Source organism: Psammomys obesus, unplaced genomic scaffold, assembly GCF_907164565.1.
Source record: "Psammomys obesus unplaced genomic scaffold, mPsaObe1.curated_primary_1811, whole genome shotgun sequence".
NCBI lineage: Eukaryota > Metazoa > Chordata > Mammalia > Rodentia > Muridae > Psammomys > Psammomys obesus.
In genome coordinates, this window is record NW_026585587.1 from 5,264,767 (window position 1) to 5,281,321 (window position 16,555).

Genomic DNA, 16,555 nt, shown 5'->3' on the forward strand with positions numbered 1-16,555 from the left:
ATTTAGGGTTAAGAGAGGAGAGCTAGTATTAAAACTCAAGATTGTAACAGTTGCCACAAAGTAAGCACAGTTCATTTGTTGTTTTTAGTATCTTTGAGATGCTTTAGAAAAGCACATTCTGTAGGCATTTTGTGCTCCATTGGTGGGCTTTATCAGTTTTTTTACTAGAAAGAAAGGGAATCTGGACTCTACGATGAGGACCTTCCCCCCCCCCCTTCCCATTTCCCCTTTATTTCTGTCTTGACTACAGGAAATGGGAAGGGTGATCCTGTCAGAACAAATAGAAAATAAAGGTTTGTAGACTTTTAGGGTCATGTCAGAAGGATTCAGGAGCCAAATTGGAAAGAGTGCCAAATGTGGGGTTGGTGGGGCAGGGGGAATGTCAGCTACCTCTTTCCTCCTTCTATTTGCCTCCAAACTCAGGCTTTTGCTCCTTGGACAGAAGATTGCAGGATACTTTTCTGTAGAATTCTAAATGGAAAGTAACAGTGAAGTTGGTATAATCTCCCAAGGAAGCAGGTAGGCCTGGTGAGTCAGCCATAGAAAGCATCCCAGAATCCCGGTATCCTGCTTTTGTTGTTGTTGTTTGCTTGCTTTGTTTTCTGTTTGTTTTGGAGACAGGGTTTCTCTGTGTAGCCCTGGCTGTTCTGGACTCGCTTTGTAGTCCAGGTGTCCAGGTGGACGCCAGTGTGCTTGGCTTTCCAGTACTGCATTCTCCTCCTCCTCCTCTTCTTCTTTCTTCTTTTTTATTTCTTATTTTTATACTCTGCCTGTGTACGTGCATACACACCAGAAGAGGGCACTAGATTTCATTATAGATGAGAACCATGTAGGTTCTGGGAATTGAACTCAGGACCTTTGGAAGAACAGACAGTGCTCTTAACCACTGAGACATCTCACCAGCCCCAATACCCTATTCTTAAATGTGAGTGAGTAGCCATGGATCTCAGGCTTCTGTAGAGAACCTGTGAGGCTTAGTCACAAGAACTTTTTGTTTTCTCCTATTTCAGAATTCAGCTAGAAAATAGCTGACACCCTGATTGTGGACTTCCCAGTTTCCAGAGGTTTTTTTTTTTTTTTTTTTTTTTTACTCCCATTCTCTTGTAGGGAATAAAGTGTTTCCTGGTTCAAGAATTACGAAGTGAAATCCATTAAACTCAGTGACTAGCTCTTTGATCACCTCCCCCTGAAGGGGGAGCAGCCTTACCAGGCCACAGAAGAAGACAATACAGCCAGTCCTGATGAGACCTGATAGACCAGGGTCAGAGAGAAGGGGAGGAGGACCTTCCTTATCAGTGGACTTGGGGAGGGGCATGGGAGGAGATGAGGGAGGGATGGTGGGATTCAGAGGGAATGAGGGAGGGGGCTACAGCTGGGCTACAAAGTGAATAAACTGTAATTTATTAAAAAAATAAAAGAAAGAAAGAAACGGTCCATTTGGGACTGGAAAGTGGGCTTATGTGAAGGGAGTAGTAAGATGATCCAAGGACATAAAACACATGCACAGAAATGTCACAATGAACCCCATGTTTTTTTTACAATGAATAAATGACAATACATTTAAAGGTTAAAAAAAACTTTAAGAAAAGAGAAGATTAAAAATCTAAGGGATGTGGCTGTGGATGTAGCTTGTAAATTGAAAGACCTAAGAGGGTAATTTTACACCAAAATAAATAAATGGAAGAGAAGACACTTGAGGGAAAAGACAACTAAAGGGCTGGAGATGGCTCAGTGGTTAAGAGCACTGTCTGCTCTTCCAAAGGACCAGGGTTCAATTCCTAGTAGCCACATGGCAGCTCACAACTGTTTGTAACTCCAATTCTAAGGGATTTGAAATCCTCACATCAATGCACATAAAATAAAAAATAAATTGTAAAAAATATGTCATTCTCCCCAGTAAACATGAATAACTACCATCCAAGAGATGGCAAATGTGTTGCTCATATGAAACACATTGTGTTGTAGAAAAGGATTCTTCACACAATAAAACTTTTCACATGAAAATTATGATAATGTATTTAAAGAAAAGTTATCAGTACTGTTAGGAAACAGAGTTGAGGGAATATTCCAGGAAAGAAGTAAAATCTCCAAATACCTGGGCTGCTAGAGATGTTGGCAGGGTCGTGGATTGTAGGGTAAGACATCCGATAGTTCCAAGACCAAATGTATACTAAGTGTTTTACAGTTGAGGAATGTGAAATTCCGTATTTAAAGGGAATGCCAAATGTTCATCCTATGATAGAATAGACCCACTTCTTTGCACACAAAATCCCTGGGGAGGGTACAGGTGAACAAGGCATGCCAGTGTGAACGCTGTAATGCTTAATCAGTTGGTAGCTGGTAAAGGCATAGACTGAGTTTTTCCTCCTTTGTGCCTGGTGGATACCGCTTAATGTGCATCTCTGAGGGTGACTTCTTTTTGACTGAGTTTTGAGTTTTCAAGGGACTTTTTGCTGGGTATAGATTCAGAGGTTACTGCAACATGACACTCCTTTTGACAAATCCTATTTAGGAATACTTAATGTGACTTTTATTATTTAGGCCAAGACATATGTATAAACATCACAAAGGATTATATCAGTCATTATAGCTTTGAATACTCATCAGATTATATTTACTGATAATTAATCTGATCCCCTTTTCCTTTCTCTTGTTCATGCTGTCTCCTTCTTCCCCTCTCCTTGTCTTTTCCTGTTTCATTTTCTATAATGGGTTTAGGTAATTTAAAGTAAGAATGCATAAGATAAATTGATAGTAAAATGTGAAAAGAAACAGAGATCGTAGTAATTAAGGAGTTATATTTGAGGGGCTGGAAACATGGCTCAGTGGTTAAGCATGTGTACTCTTGCAGAGGACTGTAGTGCGCGTCCTCGTGCCCATATTAGGTGCGTGTTGTCCACCTATAACGTCGGCCCCAGGGGAATCCAACTCCTCTTCTGGCCTCCACAGTCACCTACACTCTAGTGCACCTCCCTCTGCAAGGCACATGTGCACACACATAGCTAAAATAAAGACTTGTAGAAAAAAATTTGTTTAGAAGTAAAGGAAGACTAGTTGAATGGCTCAGTGGGTAAAAGTGCTTGTCACTGGCCTGAGTGGAGAGAATGAGTCAAGAAGCTGTCCTCTGACCTCCACATGGACTCTATGGAATGCGTGTACTGCCCCAACAGCAATAATAAATAAACTGTAAGACAAATTTCACAGGGAAAAAAACTTCCAGTTCAACTTGCGTGATTCCATATATCTTTTCTTTTTTTTTCCCTTGTATAATTTTTTTTTCATGTGAAAAAACACAAGTTTGAGAGCAGGCTAAGTTCTTTAGGGCTACAACATACTATCTGTCAACAAAATCTGTTTCTGAAGGTGAATGGAACAGGCTTGAGGAAATTTACTGGTTTCATGTTCCTGTCTACTACTACTTACTGCTATTACAGTTTTTAGATAACAGCTCATATAAATTCTTAGAGTATAATGTAGTTTTAAAAATGCGCTCCTAATAACTAAACCAAAAACCAGTTAACTTATTTGTGGATTTTTGCATATTCCCATTTTCCCTTGTATAATTTGTTCCATATTCAAGACTCACAATTTGCAATTTTTATTAGTTTTTCTCCTTGATATTAACAATATGTTAGATAATGTAGTTAATTAAGAGTAAAGCACATCTATAAATCACAAGAAATGGAGGAATTCTGTTTTGATAGGGTTTGTTGGGAGAAATACCTTATAATAAATTACAGAGAGGTTTTCATCCTTTGTCCCTTAGAATTTTGTGAAGAATAAGTGTGTGCCAAGCCTTTTCTAGGTTTTGGGCTGGTACTATGTACTTTAGTGTGGGTCTTCGGAGGTAATTGGCCAGTTATCCACTTGATTACATGAAAAAATCCTTGCCTTTATGTATTCTTGAAATACTTTACAGCCTGAAGCTGAAGGAGTCATAATTTTATCAATGTGGATTCTTTCCCTTTACTATGGATACAGTAATAGTTTTGGCAAAAATAAGAGATGATTTTAATATTCAGCCCAGTTGTATTATAATACAATATGGTTTTTAAAACATATAGTATATGAAGGAGAATTATAGTGTGATCAAAAATAAAAATACATATATCCCTTTGGAAAAGTGTTCTTCCAAACTATATGCACAATCCAAATGTAGGAGAGATTGGCATGACGCCATGGGAAAGAAAAATACAGATCTTAACTTAGCCCTCAGTGCCAGTTCCTGCACAAAATTCTGACTCAGGATGTCTCTAGGTACTTTGATGGTTAGCCAGAGTTAAAAAATACCATTTTGTAGGTTAAACTAATACCATTAAATTCACATTTCATGATTATCATGATAATATTTGTATAATCATGTTCTGGCTACCTGTCATTGCACTTGAATTCTTTGAAAATATTTTTTTAGCGGGACACGGTGGTACACACTGGTAATCCCAGCAATCAGGGAGGCAGAGACAGGTGGATCTCTGTGAGTTCAAGGCCAGCCTTGAACTAGGTCTACAATACGAGTCCAGGACAGCCAAGGCTACACAGAGAAATTCTGCCTTGAGAAACCAAAAAAATAAAAAAAATAATAAATAAAAATAAATAAATAAATCCCTATCTGTAGTTCAGGAGGGTTTGTTTGACTTGTCTTTCCATATCAGTTATTCAGAACTGTTGTCAGTTATTCAGGGCTGTTATGGGAAAGGGATGAGGGGTTAGGAAGAGGTTGTCTACAGCTCTGAAGGTGATATATGTAGGAATGAAAACATCACACCATACTTCATAAATGTATATAAGTACTGTGTGAATAAAATAATATTTATATTGAAAAGTAGCTTCTCTCTCTTAAGCTTGCTCTGTAGCAGCAGCCATATCCAGTCTCTTTAAAGCTTTGTCTTTCTGTTATTTATTCCCATGTGTCTGGCATCATGACATCTAATTTCAGACATTTCAGGACTTGGCAGTTTCAGGCAGTTTATAAGGACTCTTATAGGCTCTCAGCTGCCCGAGGAATGTTGGAGCTCTGCTTTCCCCTCAAGCCTGCTCTCACTGATTGCACCACTTCTTTTTCTTCTCTGGAGTTGTACCTGGTTGGGACTTTGTAAATGCTGTTTACTGCTGAGACAGAAAATACTCTGCTTTTGTAACTGCTCCAATTGGTACTTTTTTTTTTCCTAATACTTTGATTCTCTTTCCTTCCTTCCATACAAACCAAATACTATATAATCACATTTCAAGTAGTCACGTAATTCAAGTGGTGTATTGTGCTAGTTAACTCATCTTTTCAACTTATATACAACTATCATTTATTTTCTTTTCTCCATTTTAGTGTATATTTGTTTTCTGATTTATAAAATTGTACCTCCTTCATCTTTTTTCTTATATTGAAAATATATTTCTCACACACTATATCTTGACTGTTTTTTTTTTCCCTCTACTGCTTCTAGTTTCTCCCTATCTCCTTTCCAGTCCAGATACATTCCCTTTCTTCTTCTCATTAGAAGACAGTTTTCTAAGGGATAATAATAAAATAAAAAGTAACACATTGGAATTGGACAAAATAAACAAATAGAAGAAAAAGAGCACAAGAGAAGGCACAAGAAGCAGACCCACTTGTTCAGACACTCAGTGATCCAATAAAAACACTAAACTGGAAGCCGTAACATATATGCAAAGGACTTGTACATGCTTCCTCAGTCTCTGTGGGTTCATATGAGTGTTGTTTGTATTGAGATAGATGGACTTGTTCTTCTGGTGTCCTCCATCCCCTCTGGCTCTTACACTCTTTCCACCTCCTCTTCTGCACATTCCCTGAGCACTGAGGGAAGGGATTTGATGGAGACATCCCATCTAGGGCGGAGTGTTTTAAGGTCTCTCTTTCATCTTGTTCTGTTTTTCCTTACTTTCACGTGTGAGTTTTTTCCTGTTGATTGTTATAACCTTGTTTTTTGTTTGTTTGTTTTTGATGGTGTATATGAGGGGAGCATAAGAATATATTTTATGTACCTGTGAAGATTTTTAGTGTCAAGACAAGGAGATGCAAAGATGAGAGAGGACTAGCTTTCTATTTTCTATTTGTATGTACTAAGTAGTATTACCACTAAGAGTGCTATTCATACTGAAATTGTTGAATTGGTTCTTATAGACTATTTTATTTAATCATTTTATCTCATCCTTTATTCTTTTCCTCTCATTTTAGTCAGAGGTGTGTATGTATATGTATGTATGTGTATATGCTTATGATTTCGGCTTTCTCTCCCTCTACTCCTCCCAGTTTCTCCCCATCTACCCTTCCATCCAGATTCACTCCCTTTCTGTCTCTCAGTAGAAAACAAGTAGTTTTCTAAGGGATAATAATAACATAAGATAAAACTTATTTTAATTATTAAGTATTTATTAATTTGGGTGAAGTGGTTATGATCATTTTAAATCTTGTGCATTTTCTTGATTAGTTGAGAAGTTTTCAACTAGAGTCTAGTTTACTGTGTCTAATAGTTTTTTCCTGTGCCAGGAATAGAACCCAGGGGTTTCTACCACTGAGCCATAGCTTGAGACCAAAACATTGAATTAATTTTTAAATTAACTCTTTTTTGTGTGTACTTATTTTGTATGCTGGGGATGGAATCTAGGGCCTTGTGAGCCAAAATATCCCCTGCTCTTGTAACTGCCTCAGATTTTTACATTTCTTGGCTAATTAATTTATTCTGTTTTCCTTCCTTCCATATGTACCAAGTACTAGATAGTCACATTTCAAGTATTCATGTAAATCAAATGATGTATCACACATGGAAGACAAGCACTGTACTACTGAGCCACAAACTCAGCCCCCAAATATGAATTTTAAAAATTCAGTTAGACGTCTTTATGGCCCCTTTTGGTGGGGTAAACAAGTGCCAAGAATGATCAGGTTTGTGACTCAGTCCCTTACATGCACAGCAGTTTTGATTCCATGATGCTGTCTTAGAGCTGGGGAGGAGTGTGGACCTTCTAGAGACACCAACAGCTGTGGCTTCTTTTCCCCCTCTGTTTGGTTTGTATCCTCTTGTCAAATGCCCAACTCTGAGGTTTAGCAGATACATTTTTTAAAGAAAAATTAACACACAAAATTAATGCAGTCGACATGCATCATTGTGATCACATCCTTTTTGTCCTGAAGGAAGCCATGGTTTTATGTAAAGCTACTTATTTTATAGCTTTATTCCAAGATGGCCAGATTTATCTGATCTTTATTCTAGGAATTGTTTCTGAGGGTGAAAAAGAAAGGAATAACAGACACAAAGAATGGAGGAAAATAAGGACAATGTATTTACTGAGAAATAGGGAAATGCTTTGTTATGAAGTTGTGATCAAAAGGAATGTGTCAGTATTTTCAAAACATAGGGCAGTAAAAAACTTTAATGTATAACTGATAAGTTAATTAATGGACACAAATAAATTAATAAAAGATGCAACATATTGTGTGAATAAAATGTTTAATGCTACAAGTAATCAAAGAAATAAGTACTGTATTTTAATTATGAGATTGACAACGGTTAAAGTGATTGATATTCCCTATTATTGTCATAGACTGATAAACTGTGCTTCTTCACTGTTGACTAAGTTGAGATTTCATAATTGTATTTTTTTCTCCTGGCAATGATATGTTTCATCTGTTTGTTTTCCTCAAAAGCTTGATGTATGTCTCCACATCTATTCTTATCCAAATTATTCATAAATGTATCATAAGGAAATAATCTAGAATGTGACTCATCTACATCATGAGAACATCGATTACAGTCTTTGTTGGAGGGGAGTGTGTGTTGTAGTGTGTTGCAGTTCTCTTTAGTAGGAAAACTGGAAGCAATAGACTTCCCCAGGATAGGGATATAAGCAGGTTCTGGCACACACAATGATACAGTTTTATAAAACCACTAAATCTTACTAGAATTGTTTCATTTCGAAGAAATGATTATATTCCATCCAGTTCCAGGCTTTGATTTTAGCTACTGAAAGGAAAGTGCTGTTTATTATCATTGCAAGAAGCCTCTCAACTCCTTGCTGTCCAAATGCAGGACATTGTTGAGTTTATGAAGTTATTAACATAGCACCTGCACTGGATACTGAAGACTCAATGGGGAGGAAAGTAGATATGCTATGGGCCTTCATAGTTCTTTCTGGGTAGAAGGGAGATAAATATTAACCAACTAGTAACACTTCATTTGAAATTACAGTTGTGGTGGGGACCCTAAAGGTGAATTGAGATTTATGAAGTGAGACATTTCCTTTCTGAGACATCAGGGAAGCCTTGTCTAATGATTATTCTTTTTTCCTATAGCCCAGATTGACCATAAACTTCTGATTCTCCCGAGTGCTGAGATAACAGGCAGTTAGTTCTAAGATGTAAGCTATGGCTTGGAGAGAGCACAATGGAAATTTAAATTTATAATGAAGAGAAAATAAAAGTGCTCCATATCAGCGCTTGTGTGACACGGCTCCATAAACTTCTGCAGTAAAATAAAATCTCTAACCTTAAATGAAAATATTGGAAAAGGAATGAGGTGAAAAATGAATTAAGTCTCTAACTTGGGGAGCTGGGAAAGAAGACAAAATTAGCTTGAATTATAGAGAAGAAAAAAGGTAAAATAAAGCTAATTAAAACTAATGAAAAAAATACAGAAATAAGGGATGACTAATAGGCAAATATTGTTTTTAAAAAGTCAACAAAAACACAAAGACCTCATTGAAAGCCACTAGTTTAGTCACTGATAAATTGTCACTAAAGACTGAATGTTGATAAATAGTGTAGAATATGGAATCTGGAGGCAGAGTGCCTGGTTGTAAACCCTGCAGGGGCCTTGAGTAAGTTCCGAGTGGCTTAGCTGCCTTGTTTGTAGACAGGTAAAGGACCACGCACTGGGCAGCTTCGGCTGGATATCAAGCACTTAGGTGCTCTTAGAGTGCAAAATTCTAAACAAGTTTTAAGGTTCTTTAGTTTAAGACGGGGTTTCTGTGTGTATTCCTGGCCATTCTGGAACTTGCTTTGTAAACCAGGCTGGCCTCAAACTCAAAGATCTGATTGCCTCTTTTAGAATATTATTTTAAAGCAATTGAAGTTTTTCATGTAAAAGGTATCTTTTTTTTATAAAAAAAATATACCTTTTTTGTAAAGGTATATTATTTTCCAACTAAAACTTAATTATTTTTTTCAGAGACATCAAACCTGACAATATATTGATGGATATGAATGGACATATTCGTTTAGCAGATTTTGGTTCTTGTCTGAAGCTGATGGAAGATGGAACGGTAAATAAACATGCATTATGAATTATTCTACTCACAAACATTTCCCTCGCATGTCTTCTATGCTCCAGATACCCTCTGCTTACACTGTCTGTCTATCCAGCCATCCATTTTGTCTGTGCGTTACCACCTTCTACAAAGCACTGGGCATACCTGCTCATAATGAGGCTTGCTCACACAAGTCAGTTCATCTGCTTGGTTGAGAATGGCACTTTTGAAAGCTTTTTTGTCTTCCTTTTTAGCTGATACATTACTTTTTTGAAATGTTTCTAAGTTTTTAGAGTGATAAAGAATGTAAGCTTCATGTAGAAAAAGAAAACACAACTTTGTCCTCATTTGTACTTTTTTCTGATGATGTAGTTGTTCTGAGGGACAATATTCAACAAATACTTTTTTCAAGAAGACTCTGTGTAGCATTAGTTTTGTGTTCCCATTTGCTTGACTTTTGATGATTAAATCTTTAAGTTCTTGTTCCATTAAAGTATATTCTCAAAATTCACTGCTTTTTATTTGTGTATCTGTGGTGTATATAGGTGTGTGTATGTATGTGTATGCGCTTGCATTTGGGTATGTGGATATAGGTGCATGTTGAGGTCAGAGGACAACTGGGTCCTTGCTTTCCACCTTACGTAAGACAGAGTCTCTTATTCACCACTGTATACATAGCTTCTGGGCATTCCCCTGTCTTTGCTTCCCCTGTTACAGTAGGAAACTGTATTAGAGGCATTCTGTACCACGCCTGTCTATACCCGGGTTCTGAGGATTCAAACTCGGTCCTCACACTTGCAGGGCAAGTGCTTTACCCACTGAACTTTCTCCCCATACATACTGCTTAAAAACATCAATAAGTTCCAAAGCTAAGAATGTATCACATTATTCTTGACTAGTATCTGACTCTGAAATTTTATTCTTAGGTGATTTTTGAAAATGCAGTATAGTGGCCATGTTGAAAAAAATAATTGGTACTGAATTATCTTTCCTACCTATAGATGACTATAAAGCTAAGCATGTTGTTTAAAACAAGTTTTTTCAGGCAGTGGCCGTGGAGGCATGTACCAACTCTTAAGGTGTGCCAGACTCCCAATTGCCCAGACTTGGGACCATTCCTGACTGGTGACATGGCCAGAGTTAGAACACAGAATAACAGTTGTTCAGCGTGTGGGAGAAGGCACGGCATACGAGGTAGCTTTAGCTGCTGGGATCTGCGAGGCTCGGTACTGGCCCTGTGCAAAGATGGTCCCCCAAACTAACCACAAAAACTGGGCCATCTGCAAATTGCCCTGTAGACCATAGATGAGTGGTACCCACGGAACACAGAAGAGAATACCCGAGCATCATCATGGAGCAGGGCTAGAGGCAAACCAGAACCATGAGGTTTTGGCCATTAACTTTGTAACAGTTAGTATCTGCTCTAGTGTTTCGAACAGTCCAAAGCTAAGTTGGGTAAAACAAACCAGAGTTTGAAAGTGATCCTGCCTAATGAATGATCTGGCCTTACATAGGGAACAGCATATCCATGCCCCACCTTTACAATTGCATAGGAAAGGCATTATCTGTTTCTTATGCAGTTTAGAACTTGCTTTCTTCTGTTTGATATTACAGGTAGTTTTATATTGATTAATTTTCATTCACATTTTTTTTAATGCTTGCAAGTCTGTTTGGTGTTATGTTTTCCCTGTGTTTTGTTGAGTTAATACCTTGTGGCAGGGAGGCCAGAGTAATGGGGTTTGATCTTGGAATCAAGCCTCTGATGTAAGGAGGCAAGCACTGTACTTCTCAGGTCTGGCCACTTACCACTTTGAACTTGTGTGCTTCCGTTTCTGTCTGTCTTGCTTAAATAAATTATTTTAACTGGTTTCTCTCTCATTTATTCATTTGGTTTTATTTGTTTCCCCAGTGTTAAATCTGTGTCCTTTAGCAGGTGATTTTTCTCCTCTTGCATCTTGTGACTTAGGCTGTACCTTGTGCTGTTTATTACTGTAGGTTCGGCTTGTTATTTGCACAGTGCTGCTGTTTCTCTCTCTTTTTTTTTTCTTTCCTGTCACCTTCTGTGCAGCTCAATTTTAGCTTATTTACTCTCTTTATCCTTGGAAGATAACATTTTTTAAATATTTTAATGCCTCTCTTTAGTTTTTTAGAAAAAATATTGATAGTTTACTTAATGTAGAGTTAATCACTTTCCCACTACATTCCCAGTCAAAATCAACTTATTTTACTTTGTACCACATACAGAAATTAATTTAAAATAAGTCAAAGAGCTGTAAAAAAACAAAACTAAAAATCTCTTAGAAAACATAAGTAACAATATTTATGGTAGGATTTGGCAAATTTCTTGAGAATAACAAAGAATAACACAGAATCACAGCTCTCCTATTCCACAACGTTAAATTATATCCTCCTCAAAAACTTGTGTGCATCAGATGACACAGTGGACAGAATGAACAGACAGCATATGGAGCTGGGCCAGTATCTGCCAGTCACTTTTCTGATCACATGATAAGAATCTGTGATGAGCAGCTGTAGATTGTAATTGGGCTCTGGCCTGTCCAGTCAGTGCGGAAGGCTCAGGGAAACATATAGTTCTTTCCAAGAGCTTTGCTTACAAGCTCAACAACAGAAAAAACAGCCCCAGTGAAGAAGAAGAGGAATTTTCCAAAGATTTACAAAGGGAATATGTACATGAAAGGTGCTCAATAAGACCTATCATTACAGAAGTGCAAATCAAAAACCCCGAGACCCCATCATAATGTCATCTCCTTCCCAGAAGGACAGCTGCTGCCAATCAGAGCAGTAAATGTTATCTGTGGATGATTTAAGAGCCCCAGTCATTGTTAGTGAGAGTGTAGAGTTCTTCCAGATACTTAAAATAAGGTGATCATTTATTAATTTATAGTTTTCATTTGTCTGACTTGTAATTATATTTACAACTTTTTAAAATTAAGAATTTTAGTTTTAAAGTCTATAACTCCTCCCCTCCCCCCCGAGAGACAAGGTTTCTCTATGTAGCCTTGGCTATCCTGGACTGCCTTCCTGAGTTCTGGGATTAAAGGTGTGTGCAACCATGCCTGGCTTTAAAGTCTATACTTTTTTCAATAAAGTGGGTTTTTTGTTTGTTTGTTTGTTTGGTTGGTTGGTTGGTTTTGTTTCTGAGACAAGGTCTTGTTAGATAATATCCTTGGCTGGCCTGGAACTTGCTTTATAGACCAGGCTGGCCATAAATGTATAGAGATCCACCTAGGGGTGGTATTTAAGCTGTGTGCCATTATGCCCAGTACAACTAAGAATTTGATGTATATAATCAAACTTCAGTCTTCAGTGTTCTTAGGTTTCTATTTAGGAATTTAAAATTATTATCAGTGTTAATCTGAATGAGTTGTTTCTTTTCATATCTGATTGTAAATTTTCAGTTCATAATATGTGTATACATATGTATGATAGCTTGATTGCACAGATAAATGTTTTTTTAAAAACAATAAGAAAATTGATATAAAAGTGCTATAATCTAGCACTTGGGAAGCTGAGGGAGGATTATTGCAAGTTTGAGACTAGCCTTAGATATATAGCAAGACCTTGTTTCTGACAACCAAACCAAAATTAAACAATAATAATGTTGTAAGTGAAATATTCATTTTAATATTAATGACTCAGAAAGTATTGTTCTCTTGTATGCATAGCTAGAGTAAAGGCTCTGTAAGATTATGAAAACTAATAACATAAAGGCCATATAAAATCATTCTGTAAACCAGGAGACTAAATTCAGGTGGCAAATATGTCTTGTTATAATTTTATCTACTGTATATCTCAAGTAGCTATTTTTAATTTAGTTATTTTTTAATATGGTATGTTAATAAAAATATGAACTTCTTTAGGTCCAGTCTTCAGTGGCAGTTGGAACTCCAGATTATATTTCTCCTGAAATCCTTCAAGCAATGGAAGATGGAAAAGGCAGATACGGACCCGAGTGTGACTGGTGGTCGTTAGGAGTCTGCATGTATGAAATGCTTTATGGAGAAACACCATTCTATGCTGAATCTTTGGTGGAGACATATGGGAAAATCATGAATCACAAAGTTAGTATATTTTACTTTTTTTTTTTTTTTTTACAAATTTTTACAGTAAATCATAGTAAAGTAATGTGATAGTAAAGAGAAAGTACTTTTTAAAATTTTATTTTATTAATTACACTTTATTCACTTTGTATCCCCCATAAGCCCCTCTCTTCTCCCCTCCCAGTTCCACCCTCCCTCCCCTTTCTTTACTCATGCCCCTCCCCAAGTCCACTAAATATGGGAGGTCCTCCTCTCCTTCCTTCTGATCTTAGTCTATCAGATCACATCAGGAGTGGCTGCATTGTCATCTTCTGTGGCCTGGTAATGCTGCTTCCCCCTCAGGGGGAGGTGATCAAAGAGCAGGCCAATCAGTTCATGTCAGAGACAGTCTCTGTTCTGTTATAATGGAACCCACTTGGATACTGAACTTCCATGGGCTACATCTGTGCAGGGGTCTTAGGTTATCTCCATGCATAGTCCTTGGTTGGAGTATCAGTCTCAGGAAAGACCCCTGTGCTCAGAATTTTTGGTTCTGTTGCTCTCCTTGTGGAGTTCCTGTTCTCTCCAGATCTTGCTGTCTCCCACTTCTTTCATAAGATTCCCTGCAGTCTGCCCAAAGGTTGTCCATAAGTCTCAGCATCTGATTTGATAGTCTGCAGGGCAGAGCCTTTCAGAGGTCCTCTGTGGCAGGCTCCTGACTTGTTCCCTCTTTTCTCCTTCTTCTGATGTCCATCCTCTTTGCCTTTCTGGATAGGAATTGAGCATTTTAGCAAGAGTCCTCCCTCTTGATTAGTTTCTTTAGGTGTACAGATTTTAGTAGGTTTATCCTATAATATATGTCTATATGAGTGAGTATATACTGTGTGCATCTGAGAAAGTACTTTTTACAAAACAATAAAACATCATATTTTTTGCCTTAGGGGACAGTCATAATCGTAATCGATGGAATAATTAGTTTTAACTTTTTCCTTTATTTTGTTTAGAAGTACTCCTATATAGAAAATTGGTCTATATAGTTGAATAACAGAGCTCAAAAGTAGCTCTTTAATGAGTTTTTACTATATAATATGTACAGTCATGACAAGCATGCATATGAAAATTATCTGCATTCTTAGTAATAAATGAAGTGTGAGGGCAGCAAGATGATGACTGTGCTGCTAAGGCGCTTGCTGTGCCGGCCTGTGACCCGAGTTCAGTTCCTAAAACACACTGAAAGATGGAAGGGGAGAACTGACTCCACAAAAAGCCGTCCTCTGACCTTCACACGGGCAGCATGACACACACACAGGGCACTCACGTACACATAAACACCACACATAGAAACACACACACACACCACCATGGACACACACAACAATCAGAGTTTTGTTTTGTTTTTACTGAAATTCTTCTGTCAAACTGGCAAAGACAAAATGAAACATTGTATTCTGTACTCCAATAAAGGCAGGGTAATGGGCATTCCTCAGATTTTATTGACAGGGCTACAGATTGTAAATTTTTGTCACAAAGTTAACAGTTGTACATCTTGAGCCTTAAAATTATGGTTAGAGCTTTTGATGGAACAAGGTTAGGTCTAGAAGTCAGCCTGGTGGAGATAGCTAGAACAAAGGTGTGTATAGAGTATATCTGCTCCAGTGTTAATGGTCACAGCCCACTGGCTGAAATCTAGATACACAGCAGGAACAAGATCGCAGAGCTGTCATCATACAGCACTAAGTTAAACAGAATAAACAGTACAAAAGAAGAGTAACTTTCTAGTTTCAAAAGATTGTGAACAGTTGCAAAAGTCTGCAATATGAATCTGAATATGCCAGAAGAATAGGATAATCTATACCTTTTAGTTGATTCTGATTTAAATGTAATTAGTTGTTTTACACATATAAATCAATTTTATAGACTGTGTCTTCTACTGAGCAGCAGCAACAGCGCAGTAAGTAGTTATAAAGAGCTGAAGGGAAGGGAGAAGTTGAGGTTGTATGTAGTAGCATTTGTAGCATGTCTGCCATTCAGAAGGGAGTCACTTCAGTGTAGCATGCTGCTGGAGAGAGTTCAGGTCAAGACCCTTACTGTCAATTGTTAGTTGTATAACATTGAGAAAATGCCTATAACCGCAGTTTCCTCTTCTACAAAATTATCATAATATCACTTCCTACCAAAGGATTATTATGAGGATTAAATGGGTTAAATAAGTAAATCACTTTGAATAGTGCTAGATACATGTTAAATATTCAAATGTTTAATGATTAACATTAAATGTTTAATGATATTTTATATTGTACATGAACATTATCAATAATCTACATTATTTTGAAATACTGAGTTATATTCTGCTACTTTTAATCAGATCCACCTCATTTTATCAGCAGCTTAATATTCTATAGCAGTGGTTCTCTACCTTCCTAATTCTGTGACCCTTTAATACAGTTCCTCATGTTGTGTTAACCTCCAACCATAAATTAATTTTGTTGCTACTTCATAACTAATTTTCCTACTGTTATGAATCATAATGTAAATATCTGATATTCAGGATATCTGATATGCGACCTCTAGAGGGGTCATGACTCAAAGGTTGAGAACCACTGCTCTATAGCATCTTTTTGTAGTTCATCTGTCATGAAGTAACTTAGAGATTTAAAAATCCTTTTAGGAAAAGAATTTGTTTCTCATTATCCCTGTATAGTGCTCTGTGACTTCAAATACTAGATTTTTTTCAAAGGAAAATGCATTTAAATAATTTTGCCACCATTTTGTAAGATAATTGCTGATTTGCATTGTACAAATGTTATTTTCTGTAGGAGAGGTTTCAGTTTCCACCCCAGGTGACTGATGTGTCTGAAAATGCTAAAGATCTTATCCGAAGACTCATTTGTAGCAGAGAACATCGACTTGGCCAAAATGGAATAGAAGATTTTAAGAAACATCCATTCTTTAGTGGAATTGATTGGGATAATATCCGAAACTGTGAGGCACCGTACATTCCAGAAGTTAGTAGCCCAACAGATACATCAAACTTTGATGTGGATGATGACTGTTTAAAGAATTCTGTGAGTATGACATTAAGAAGGTGTCCTGTCCTTCTGTTCCTTTTTTGTTTTTGTTTGGTTTGCTTGTTTGTTTGTTTGTTTTGTTTTTTTCGAGACAGGGTTTCTGTGTATAGCCTTGGCTGTGCTGGACTTGCTTTGTAGACCAGGCTGGTCTCACAGAGATCCACCAGCCTCTGCCTCCCAAATGCTGGG

At 37.3% G+C, this 16,555-nt stretch overlaps 1 protein-coding gene across 7 annotated transcripts in view; it reads left to right on the top strand.

The window, feature by feature from the left end:
- Positions 1-16,555, top strand: part of Cdc42bpa (CDC42 binding protein kinase alpha) — a 217,125-nt gene that overhangs the window by 107,078 nt on the left and 93,492 nt on the right. For all 7 annotated transcript variants that reach the window (XM_055608986.1, XM_055609009.1, XM_055609024.1 and 4 more), the window contains 3 exons: positions 9,180-9,273; positions 13,140-13,340; positions 16,115-16,363. In XM_055608986.1, coding sequence (XP_055464961.1) covers positions 9,180-9,273; positions 13,140-13,340; positions 16,115-16,363 — 544 coding nt within the window. The remainder of the gene's footprint in view (positions 1-9,179; positions 9,274-13,139; positions 13,341-16,114; positions 16,364-16,555) is intronic.